Source organism: Pimephales promelas, chromosome 4 (genome assembly GCF_988280905.1).
Source record: "Pimephales promelas chromosome 4, fPimPro1.hap1.1, whole genome shotgun sequence".
Lineage (NCBI taxonomy): Eukaryota > Metazoa > Chordata > Actinopteri > Cypriniformes > Leuciscidae > Pimephales > Pimephales promelas.
In genome coordinates this window covers 40,103,966-40,116,860 of record NC_142772.1, presented here as the reverse complement: position 1 = coordinate 40,116,860, position 12,895 = coordinate 40,103,966, and the positions used below count along the sequence as shown (strand labels likewise).

Below are 12,895 nucleotides of genomic sequence, written 5' to 3'. Positions count from 1 at the left end.
GAAAATTCGTATTATATATTATTATAAAAGTGACATTTACTGTTATTACATACAGTAACTGTTGTAGAAAGCATTCTCAGTTTTTTACTGGGTGTCTGTGTCTCTCCACCTGTAGGCAGTTTGCATGTCTGTCCTTAAAATACATGCTGTCTGGTGTCCCTGCGGTTATGAGCACGCTCCTGGCCAACATCAACGCATTCTACGCTCACCCCACCTCAGTGACCAACGTCTCCGCCTGTGACCGATTCAATGCCTCCAACTTTGGGGTAATGCTATCTCGGCATCGCACACAGCCAATATGGCCCCACCACTATAAGCTGTAAGGACAGAGGTTGCTTATTACCTCTGTTCATTCATGAGCCTATGCTCAGTAAAATGTGACATAAAAACTATCTATGTAGCATTAAAAGCATATACATTTGATTACAGAGAGGTGGTGACTATAATCAGAGTCACATAAAACCTTTTATCTCAAACCCACTGAGAGTATATTCTGAAGATGCTGACTCTAACAAACCATGAATGCATCTACTTAAATTTGTGCACAGCTAAAATCCCTTTACTTGTTTTCTTGTACCGGACCTTTCTGCAGAACGAATCTTGCTGATAAAGGGATTTTTGAAAAGATACAACATAGTGAATAACTGAAATATTGTCAGCATCCCTGACCCTTTGATTCCTATTCAGGTTTGCCATGAGACGGGGTTTTTTCAAAGCCCTATCTCTGGTGTGCTTGGACTGTCTTTGTTTGTGTGTGCGTGTGTCTTTGTACACACTCTATATCCTTGGATCAATGTCTAGATTCATTCTGAAGGAGATGCGTACAGAAACGTACCTTGTGGGTCTTTGGAAATTTAATTTTTGCTCTGACTCTATTACTAAATACATTACCAAATACAGAAAGAAAGAAACATTTTTTTTTGTTTGTTTAATTCTTTTACCATTGAGTCATCTTTCTCTTTGTTAATGCAGAAAGATCGGTTTGTTAGACTGCTGGATCAGCTTCATAACTCTCTCCGTATTGACCTGTCAACATACAGAGTAAGTATTCATTATGTACACTAATTTAGCCTAATCTACAGGGACAATGGATGCAGCCTAGCATGGTGTAGTGTAAAACAAATTACTGCTTGCCTTTAGTGGACTTAGATATCCCAGAAATGACCAGAAGCTTTGAATTTAGTCATCTTAAATAACGTGATGGATTGTAGGGTCCATTAAATACACAGGTGCTAGACCATTTACAAAGACAATTACAAAGTATTACTACTGACCTTTAAAGCGCTTTAAAGGTCAGTAAGTAATACTTTGTAATTTAAACGGAACTTAATAGGTAACCAGTGTAGAGATGGTAAAGTTGGTGTTATATGATCATATTTTCTTGACCTAGTAAGAACTCTAGCATATGCATTTTGCACTAACTGTAGCTTGTTTATTGAGGATGCAGGACAACCGGCTAATAAAGCATTACAGTAATCTAGTCTCGAGGTCATGAATGGATGAACTTCTTTTCTGCGTCAGAAACATATAGCATGTTACGAGAACAAAAGGCTGTTCTTGTAACATATGAAATATGATTTTCGAAAGACACGTTGGGGTTTTAGTGTAACACCCAGGTCTTTTACTGTAGTGGATAAAGTAACAGGACATGCTTCTTAATTAATGTTTAGAGGTTTTGTGGGTAGTTTTTTGGACCAATAAGTAATACCCCAGTTTTATCTGAATTTAATAGCTGGAAATTACACATCATCCAGCATTTTATATCTTTAAGACACTCTGTCAATTTAGATGAGTTAGTGTTTTCATCTGGTTGTGATGAAATATATAATTGAGTTTCATCAGCATAACAGTGGAAATTAATTCTATGTTTTCTTATAAAATTACCAAGTGGCATATTGAAAATAGCAGAGGGCCTAACACCGATCCCTGCGGCACTCCATAGTCTACTGACGTTGTCTTCCCCATTTTAAACAGACCAAATTCAATTCAAATGTATTTGTATAGTGCTTTTCACAATACATATTGTTTTAAAGCTGCTTTACAGAAAGTGCATTTCTGAAGTGTACATAGAAAATACAAAATGGTAATGGTCTGATAATAGGTACGATCTAAACCAGCTTAATGCCTGTCCCTGAACACCAGTGTAGTTTTGTAGTCGATCCAAGAGTATTTTATGATCTATAGTGTCGAACGCAGCGTATAAGATCAAGTAGAAATAATATTGAGATACAGCCTTGGTAAGAAGCTAAAAGAAAATCATTTTAATTAGCGCTGTTTCTGTGCTATGATGCCGTTTCATGCAGGTGATGTCTGTTTATTTGTTAGTCTAGCCACGGTGTTAAATAAAAATCTTGGATTATTTTGGTTATTTTCTATTAGTTTGCGGAGATGCTCAGCCCTGGCTGCTTTTAGAGCCTTTTTAAAACGTGACATACTGTCTTTCCACGCGATTCTAAATACCTCTAAAATAATTTGTTTCCATTTACGCTCCATTTACGTTTGTTTTATTTTCTCTCTAACCTTTTTTAATCTAATTGGTACAACAATTTCTAATGTACTACAGAAAATGGTGCTAATCATTTCCTCTATTATTGCTTTATCGACATAAATGACAATCTAATTAAATCAATGGTTGCTAAAATATATTTTTATGTGTACTATATATTTTTATTGTGACCCTGTAATAAATCTCATGTATTTTAGAATAACGAAGTGGAGTCTAAGATGCAGCTGATCACATGTAGTCTTGGTCTTATTATGTTTCAACTGGTTTTGAGAGTGGTTGGCATGTATACCCTTTATAATGATATACAGACTTGATCAATAACCTCTGTGTATATGTTATGTGATGCATTGTTCATGATTGTTAAGTTACTACCTTTCCAAGGTTATATTGAGCTTCTCACTCAAGCTTCCTGTGATGTTCTTTCTGTCCCTTTCATCTCCAGAATAATTTCCCAGCCAGCAGTAAACCACGTCTAGCAGATCTCAAATCCACTGTGGATTTATTGACTAGCATTACATTCTTCAGATTGAAGGTATGATAACGTACCTTTAAATCTTATCAAGGAATGGCATGCTAAATTGCTCTTTTTGTTGTTAATACTGTATTTGAGAGTTACAGGGATGTGGGTCTTATTTGTAATGCATATATTGAGTGACAGATCCTATAGAGATGAATAATTCAATTGTGTTTCGTTCAGCCTTGAATAAACTCTCAATCATTTCTGTTTGCCTGAGTTCATACAGTAGAAAAGGATAATAGAAGGTTTTAGATGAAGATTGATTTCTTTGTCCTGTAAGAGAGGCCTTTGTGCGGGCTTTCATTAGCGAGATTAGTCACTATTGATTTGACAGCATGGCACTTGTTAGCGGGAGTTACATTGTTATATATAGACATTCAGACATGCGTTTGTCTTCTCTGCTGCCCCCTGTGTCCAGGTTCTGGAACTGCAGTCTCCCCCGCGTGCGGCCCATGTGGTTAGGGACTGTGTGAAAGCATGCCTCAACTCCACATATGAGTACATCTTTAACAACTGCCAAGAGCTGTACAACAGACAGTTTCAGACGGCCGTGGAACCTGTGAGTAAACACATTCACGTCATGTGCAGGTGTGTGTTTGTATACACACAGATGGGAACGCTTACACTTGTGTTTGACGGTATGTTTGCAGATTAGATTATGTCATTATCAGAGGTTGAATTTCTCATGGATCTATCTATCTATCTATCTATCTATCTATCTATCTATCTATCTATCTATCTATCTATCTATCTATCTATCTATCTATCTGTCTGTCTATCTGTCTATATATCTATCTGTCTGTCTGTCTGTCTAGATGGTTCTGTCTATCATGTAGTTTTGTTGTTGTCTGTCTGAATGTCATTCTGTTTATCATTCTGTTTGTCATTTTGTTGGTCTGACACCATCCATTCTTTCTATATTTGTTGGTCTGTCTGTCATTCTGTCTATCGTTCTGTCTCTATTTCTATGTCTATTGTTCTATCTATCATTCTGTCATTTTATTTGTCCTTCGATTTATCTGTCCTGTCTGTTGTTCTGACTTTCTGTTGTTCTGTCTATCTTTCTGTCTGTCACTCTTTCATTCTATCTGGCCTTCTGTCTGTTAATCTGACTGTATGTGTTGTCTATCTTTGCCATTCTGTCTGTCCATCTTTCATTCTTTCATTCTATCTATCCTTCTTCTGTATCTATCATTCTGTCAGTCTGTGTGTCTTTCTATCTTTTGGTCTTTCTCTCTATTTGTCTGTCTATCATTGTATCCATCATGCTATTATTCTATTTAACAGAAACCAAAAGAAAGGAAAGAGACAGAAGAGGGTGAAGAAGAGGAAGATACGAAGGAGGAGGAAGAAACTGCTGCTGTAGAAGAGCCAGGACCAAGCATTCAGAATTTGGACTTCTGGCCCAAACTCATCACCTTGATAGTTTCCATCATAGAGGAGGACAGGAACTCCTACAGTCCGATCATAAATCAGTCAGTGACTGCACAGATACACATGATATCACACACAAACACATAAGCTGATATGTTTAACCTGGTGTGTCCTGTGCAGGTTTCCTCAGGAGCTAAATGTAGGGAAAGTCAGTGCTGAGGTCATATGGAGTCTCTTCGCACAGGACATGAAGTATGCACTAGAAGGTATGAAGAAATATACACTATTTATTAAGACACACTGGGAAGTGTGTATGCCCTTAAAGTGTGTCTGTGTGAACTTTGGGTTTACCCTCCTAACATCCAAATCTCTCCTTTTTATTTGTCTTCAGTTCTTAAACATATCATCCACGATCATTGGAAGAATGGTAAAGGTGAAAGATTATAAGGAGTCATGAGAGTGTGAACTTGGTCTTACATGTCTGGATATAGATACAAGATAATCACATCACTCTGTTACATGCTAAGAGGCTATAATCTACACTTTTGTAACATGTTTTTTTTACCATATTACCCGTCTATTATGTTTAGTTCACATTAACATTTTCTACCAGTTTGTTGACCCTTTGAATTAACCAGGTAATGTGAATTTGCATGCAAATGAGCTGCGATTTCAATATTGTTGGCACTACCAAATACTTTAATAAGAGCTTCTATGACTTTGACACAGTTTGGGTGATTATGTATAGTATCGACCCTACTTCCTCCTTTTGTCAACACGATTGGGTGCTGGGTTCTGAATAATAATACAAATATTCAGTGTTATGTTAATGTGCTCATTGTGACAAGCTGTGAGCTTTGCATTGCGGGGTTTTTATTTCAAAGCAGCGATGCAAATCCTGTTTTTGTTGATAAGACCCCTTTAAAGGTTTATAACACTGTTTTTGGTTTCAAGTCCTCACTCTCTCATTGCTACAGCAGAGTTAGAGAATAGAACCCCCAGTTTGGTTTTAGATCTTTCGAGTACTAGTAAACAGGAGTTAGACACCTCACTGAAAAAATCATCTTTTCCTTTTGAATCCCAGCCTCCTTTTCTTTTGAAACCACCCTTTTATTGCACACCTGCATCTTTTTACTTTCTTTCTCAATTGTTCTTCTTCTCTCTCATCTCTCCTGCCTTCTTTTCTCATGTTTAGCTCCTGCCACATTTCATATTCGCAAACTTGATTTTTACGCTGGTAAGACATACGGTTAAGTCGCTGTGAGCGTGTGTGTGTCCACGTGTACACTGCTGTTCAAAAGTTCGGGGTCGGTAATATTTTTTTGTGGTTTTGAACATCTCTTCTGCTCATCAAGACTGCATTTATTTAATCGAAAATACTGTAAAAATGGTAATATTGCAAAATAGTATTTAAAATTATTTAAATATAAGTATTTAAATATCAATTTAAAATAACCGTTCAGAAATTTGAAATTGACTTAATTTTTTGTAAAATAAAAAAATGTTGATTCATTTTTTTTTTATTTAATGCATCCTTGCTGATGCTGAATAAAACGATTTTTTTTTTTTTTTTTTTTAATCTTACTGACTTCGAACATTTCATTTGGAGTGTATGTGTGTGAAGTGCATCTTCTTAGCGTTAGCCTCTGTGAGTGAGTACAGTTTGAGACTGGGATGAAACAGCAGTTCATTCTTAGTTAATAGCTTAGCGGAGAATTAATATGTTGAAACCGAAGGAAATTCGTGACACTGTAAAATGAAATGAAATCTGTCGACTCATGCTTGTTGTCTCCCCAGAGCATGAGAAGCTGAGGTTGTGTAAAAGTGCGGACTACATGAATCTGCATTTCAAAGTCAAATGGCTCTACAATGAATACATCCGTGACCTGCCTGCCTTCTCTGACTCTGTCCCAGAGTACCCATCGTGAGTCACGCTGCTTCTAATTCTCTTTCAGAGCATCTTTGGCTAAAGTTTTCTCTTTTTTTTTCCTTCAAATAATCTGCAGTTTATTCTAGTTGTATTTTCTTACTTACACTCTGTCATCACCTACTGTACTGTCCCAAATGGACTGCATGTCTGGCCTGAATACTTTTATACGTTCTTGACTATTTGCTGCTTTACTGCCCTTTTGCTTCATTCCTCCTCCTGTTTCTCTATTTTTCTTCCTTCATTTCCCATGTGTAGGTGGTTTCTGCCATATGTTCTCCAGTGGCTGGCTGAGAATGAGGAAGTGTCGATGGAGTTTATGCATGGAGCCCTTGAGAGGGATAAAAGAGAGGGGGTATGGTTCAGTAACTAACTTTTCTGTGTGGTTTTCTCTCTTATAAATTGCTTCTTGGTTGTTGGTCTAGGATATAAAACATGGTTTGTCAAATAAAATTGCTGCCTGCTGTCTACTACCTGTAAGAGTGTTGAATTTTATTAAAATGAATGCTACTTTCCGAAGGAATTTTTTATGTATATACATATATAAACATGTTTTTGAAAGAATTTATACTCACCAAGGATGCAGGATGTTTTCTATTTTTTTTTTTTATTTACGTTTGAAAATGTTTTTTTGTTTAATTTATTCCTGTGATGGCAAAGCAGAGTTTTCGGCATCATTACTCCAGTCTTCAGTGTCACATGATTCTTCAGAAATCAGTGTAATATGCTGATTTGTTGCTCAAGAAACATTTCTTCTAATTATCAGTGTTAAAAACTTTGTTGCTTAATATTTTTGTGAAAAGTGTGATGCATATTTTTATTGTTCCTTGATGAATAAAGTTTAAAAAACAGCATTTATTTGAAAAAAAAATCTATTTTTAACATTATAGATGTTTTTTTTTACTGTCACAATTTATCAATTTAATGCATCCTTGATGAGTACAATTATTATTATTATTTTTTTATTTACCTACAGGGGTGTCATTTCCACCACACTACACCATTTTGCCCTAATCTTTATTTCTTTATTTTTTTACTCAAAGTAATTGTTAACTTAGGGGAAACTTTTTAAAAGAAGAGCATGTCTAAGATCAATTTTGAAATATGATATCTGTGAAGGAAAAAGAAAAATCAAGATTAATATATCTTTTAAACAGAATATGTTTTCATCATTTCCAATCAAAATGTAATTTTGTCAAGTATTGTAAAGTTAAGAAAATTATGTTTCTTTCTGTTTATTTAGGATACATAAAATGCTGCTTTAAAATGCATAGACTTCTCATGACTTTTAGAAAAAAAAAAACTTCTGTTGTGTATGTATGTCCAGGTTTGGGCCTTGTGAGTAGACACATTAAAGAAGTAGGCACTTTCATCTTCAAAAGATCCTCTCTTTGCTTTTCCACAGTTCCAGCAGACATCTGAGCATGCGTTGTTCTCCTGTTCAGTCGTGGACATCTTCACTCAGCTCAACCAAAGCTTTGAGATCATCAAGAAACTAGATTGTCCTGATCCTGCAGTGGTCGCCCAGTACAACCGACGCTTTGCCAAGGTGAAAAACAGGAGCAGAGAATGTCAGAAAGACGCTAGATGTAAAAGGGAAGCAAAAAAATATGAGGGGTCTTTAGACCATTATCATCTGTTTGAGTCATATTTAATAGGGGTGTAGTAGTACTTACACTAAATCTCTGAAAACTTTAATTTTTTTTCTCACACAATAATTTTTATTTTGGGGGAACTATCCACGATACATATTGTCACTGTCCACGATACGTATTTTTGCATTTTTGTATTGCGATATATTGTGCCACGATATATTGTTACACCCCTAATATTTAACATAGACGTCTGATGCAGAGACATCTTTGTTGAAGCCCACACAATTTTTGTTGGAGCTTAGATGTATTTACATTTTATTAGATTTTAGAGAGGACATGACTAAATACTAAATGTAATTGTCTGACATGGTCATAATTATGGTATTTTTGATGTCACTTTTTCAGTAATCAGCATATTGAGGTCTATTTCAGGGAACAAAACAGCAGCTTAATGGATCTGCCCATGAAAAAATCATTAGTTTTCAACAACAAAGTTAATTTATCTGCCATTCCAGATTACCAGCTCAGTATGAGGTGTAGTTCATTTACTCTACATAATGTTTAGGTGTAATATCTGTTTTTTATTTTAATTTTTTTTCCCCCTTTCACTGTCAGACTATAACCAAAGTGCTCCTGCAGTATTGTGCTATTCTAACCAAGAGCTTCCCATCCTTTTGTGAGAAAGAAAAGACGGTGAGTGCTGACAAATAAAAGTGTTAAGACTTGTCAAACACTATATTTGTAGCTAAAATGTTGTGTGGTTAAGAGTCCAATTAGATCTAAATTTTGTCTTGTTTTTTTTACTCTATGTTTGTGTTCACTCCCTCCTGCATCTCCCGCAGCCGTGTGTGTTGATGAATAACGTTCAACAGATACGTGTGATGTTGGAGAAAATGTTTGAGTCTATGGGGGCCAAACAGGTGAGGAAATATGAAGTGATAACAGCTACTGACAGGGCCAATAATAATAGGAGATGAGGAGTAATGGAAGTTACGGTTAACTATGTTGCAATATTTAGTGAACTGTCACCTTGGCAACATTTTTATGCTTTTTTTTTCATAGACTTGCTACAGATGCAACACTTTTCATAAAGTACTGTGGTGGGTCTATGGTATTTTTAAATTGATGATATTTATATTATATATATACACAGTGTGAGAGAGAAGCAATAGCACCAATAGAATGGTGCTTTTTTTATTTAATTTTTTAGAACAAAAGTATGTTGCATTATAATGTACACTACTATTCAAAAGTTTGGGATCGATAAGATGTTTTTGAAAGAAGTCTTTTATGCTCCCCAAAACTTGTTTGATCAAAAATACAATAAAAACAACCATATTTCATTTTAAAATGATAATTTTCCATTTTAATATATTTTAGAATGTCATTTTTATTACTGTGATAGCTAAGATTACTCCAGTCTCAGTGTCACTTGATCCTTCTGAGATCGTTCTAACATGCTTATATGGTACTCTAAAATCATCTGATTATTATTATTTAATGCATATTATCTATGTTAAAAAAGGTTGTGTTTTGCCTAATATTTTTGTGGAAACTGATACTTTTTTAGGATTCTTTGTTGAATTGATAGAACAGAATAGAAATAGAAACTTTTGTAACTTTATAAATGTATTTACTGTCACATTTGATCAATTTAATGCATCCTTTCTGAATTAAAGTAGTAATATCTTAAAAAAAATAATAATACTGTCTTACTGACCCCAAACTAAGACCCTAAAGTTGAATGGTAGTGTCACAAGTATCCCTTACTCTTTAGTCACCAGTGGGTTTTTTTTTTTTTTTTTTTTTTTTTTGGTAATTTTCACAAAAATGCAATGGCCCCCAGAATATTTTGCTGAATGCATATCTGAGCATGCAATATGTCCAAAGATAGAACAGACCCTCTGTTTTTAAACAAAATCCTAGCCATGCATTCTTTTTTTATCAACACTTGAATGTGGGTAAGTTTCATAAAAAAAAGCAAAAAGATGAGCAAATTGCATTTTTGTCAGACTACATCTGGATCAGATTTAGATCAAAACACACATGGAGTAAAATAACTAAGCTTTCACATACCTGTAGCACTTCCTGGGTCGACATTTCATTTAGTAACATTAGGCCACTTTGAAATGCTGTTTTATTGTTTATCATTGCATAATTCTTATATGCATCTGCTCACATATGAGATCACTCGTTTCTACTACTTCTTTGCCTGTGTTTTGATTCTAGAGAGACTGTATGCTCATTCAGGAGAGGCTTAATAATGCCCCCTACTGTATAACACTGATAACTCATTTATGAAGCGTTTTCTCATAAATGGCGAGAACTAGTCAATGGATGGAGAGAGTTAATGGATAAGGTTGTTCCAGAATGCTCTTATTAGGGGTTCATGCATGAAGTGCTGAAACCCTATTGTAATTGTAACGATTTGTAAATCTGATCGTGCAGACCAAACCGCAAGTGCTAGAGACTCGAAACTTGGTCAAATGGTAGATCTAATTATGAGTATGACCCCGATTGGCCCATAGGTGGCACTACAGCAACCAAAAGAACTAAATTGCTCATAACTCCTGTACCGCTTGACTTAGAATCAAGGACACCACTGTGATGCTTGGCTCAAGACAGACAAAATGTATATTTAGGCAGCAAATATTTCCGCTATGTCGAATTTTGTCTACTTTTGTGAACCCTGGTTTTTCGCCCGGAACCAGACCAGTCTAGTACAATTCTGTGGACTCTCTAGATCAATAATTGTCGGGGAAAAGTCGAACTTTTGCATTTGGGTGGCTGTAATGGTCATTTAGAAAATGGGCTTGGTAAAATACTATCAAAAGCCTATAAATCAAGAAAACTCAGAACTACCAAAATGTATGAGCATATGTGTCATAACATGCTGAAGAAGCATGCAAGGTTTCACGGAGAATGGACCATAGGTGGCGCTTTAACTGTCAAAAAGCTTTGAAAACCATATATTTTCTATGGTAAATTGCCTGTATTGGCTGTAAATGGTCTTTTCCATCTATTATGTCAAATGCTTGCTAAATAAAACTTAATGTCTTTAATGCTTATGTGCTTAAAGGCCTTAAATGCTTGAACCCCGCTAAATGCTGCTTGCAGCTTTCATTTATCCTGTATTTGCGGGTATTTTTATTGTCCTTAGAGGTTTGAGGAGTTTGTTTAGCAACAACATGCTAACATCAGAGTGAGCTTTTGTTTGCTTTTTTGAGTCTATGAAAATGGATTTTTGGTTTGATGAAGATGGACTTCTGGCATTTTGCACTTGATTTGTTTGTGGTGAGCAATGAATTGAATGTTTATTATCATTCATATGTTACACACCTTTTTGAAGATTCTGTTGAATCATCTGCTTAAGAGTCATTTTTGATGTCAGTCTGTTTTTGGATGCATTTTGTGTGTGTGTGGTGAATGCGTATCCTAGCTGAGCTAACCATTTTTTGTTTGTTTGTGTGTGTGTGTGTAGTTTACTGCTGAGGAAGAGAGGGTAGGTCAATAGATATATTTTTAAGATGAACCAACCCTAATCCTCTGTGTGATTTTGTACCTTTCTATGTGTTGTATTTAGACCTTTTCACTAGGTTGCAGTGCCCTTGTTGTTGCACCTTAGTGCTGCCCATATGGTTCAGTCTTCCGTAGTGTTGTTCTCTTAGTATAAAACCCCTGAAACACTAACTTTGATATTTCCTTTTGCTCCCAGCTGGAGAATGAGGAGGAGCCTGAGGACGATGAGGAGGTGTGTCGAGAGATAGGGATAGGGTCCCAAATTAACTTCCAGTTACCTATATTGGCCCATAAATATTCCGGTCACTTTACAATAAGGTTTCCTATGTTAACATTTAGTTAAATGCTGTAAATTAGTTAACATAACCTAACAATGACTAATTCTTCTACAACATTTATTAATCTTATCTAATGTCAATGTATTTACTGTTTGGAACGACATGAGTGTAAGGAAATGACAATTTTCATCTAATCCTTTAATGAATTAACTAATTTTAACAAAGAGACCCTATTGTAAAGTGTTACTAATATTTCTTTCCCTTAGACATTAAAATGTGTTGCTTTTAAAGAACCATTTATCATGATTTTGTTACTCATGTTTTCATTGCGATGCTCTCATTTGGTGCTTGGCCGCATTTAATAATATTTTGGCCTTGTAAACTATAATTTCTTTCTTACAGTTAGGCAATAACTGTGTGTGTGTGTGTGTGTGTGTGTATACAAATGCTAACGTGGTCTTTTTTGAGCGTATTTGTTGAAAGCTGGGTGACACAAAAACAAAATTCTGTTTCTTTTGGTCTCCCTTTGCTCAGGCCATCACTGATGATGAAGGCAATGAGGTCTGTACACTTAACATTGGTAGAGGAGTGTGTGATGCTATAAGTGTGTGTGTGGGGGGGGGGGGTGTTTTGCAAGATTTTGTGTGAATCAAAGAGTCAGTAAAATTCTTCTGCTACTACCTATCACCTTTTTATGTTTTGTTCTTTGTTTTCACTATTACTCATCTTGTTCTTTATTTTTCATTACTAGTCGGATGAATCAGATGCTAAGGTGAGAAACAGGCATTAGTCTCACCTGATGCGCTTCCTTATGAAGCTGTTTATCAAACATGTGAATCATTATTAATAGCTGACAGTAACATGCAGTGACAAAGTGACTGATGCAATGCAGCAATTACCGTATATTATATGCCTACTAGCAAGTTGTTTACAGTACAGAGTGTTGCACTATCTGTCAAAAGTTAAGGTTTGTAATTTTTGTTTTGTTTTTAAAGATTTTTTTTATTTTCACCAAGGGTATATTTATTTGGTCAAAATACAGTAAAAACAGTAAGATTGTGAAATATTGTTAAGCTTTTTCTATTTATTTATTTTATTTACGCCAATCTTCAGTCACATGATTCTTCAGAAATCATTTTAATTTGCTGGTTTGGTGCACAAGTAACATTTTTATTATTG

At 35.4% G+C, this 12,895-nt stretch overlaps 1 protein-coding gene across 3 annotated transcripts in view; it reads left to right on the top strand.

Moving 5' to 3' along the window:
* Nucleotides 1-12,895, top strand: part of unc13ba (unc-13 homolog Ba (C. elegans)) — a 103,244-nt gene that overhangs the window by 72,135 nt on the left and 18,214 nt on the right. For all 3 annotated transcript variants that reach the window (XM_089130512.1, XM_089130511.1, XM_039659959.2), the window contains 11 exons: nt 116-266; nt 973-1,041; nt 2,949-3,038; nt 3,442-3,582; nt 4,311-4,498; nt 4,578-4,663; nt 6,195-6,321; nt 6,583-6,679; nt 7,730-7,873; nt 8,535-8,612; nt 8,762-8,839. In XM_089130512.1, the coding sequence (XP_088986638.1) occupies nt 116-266; nt 973-1,041; nt 2,949-3,038; nt 3,442-3,582; nt 4,311-4,498; nt 4,578-4,663; nt 6,195-6,321; nt 6,583-6,679; nt 7,730-7,873; nt 8,535-8,612; nt 8,762-8,839 (1,249 nt within the window). The remainder of the gene's footprint in view (nt 1-115; nt 267-972; nt 1,042-2,948; nt 3,039-3,441; nt 3,583-4,310; nt 4,499-4,577; nt 4,664-6,194; nt 6,322-6,582; nt 6,680-7,729; nt 7,874-8,534; nt 8,613-8,761; nt 8,840-12,895) is intronic.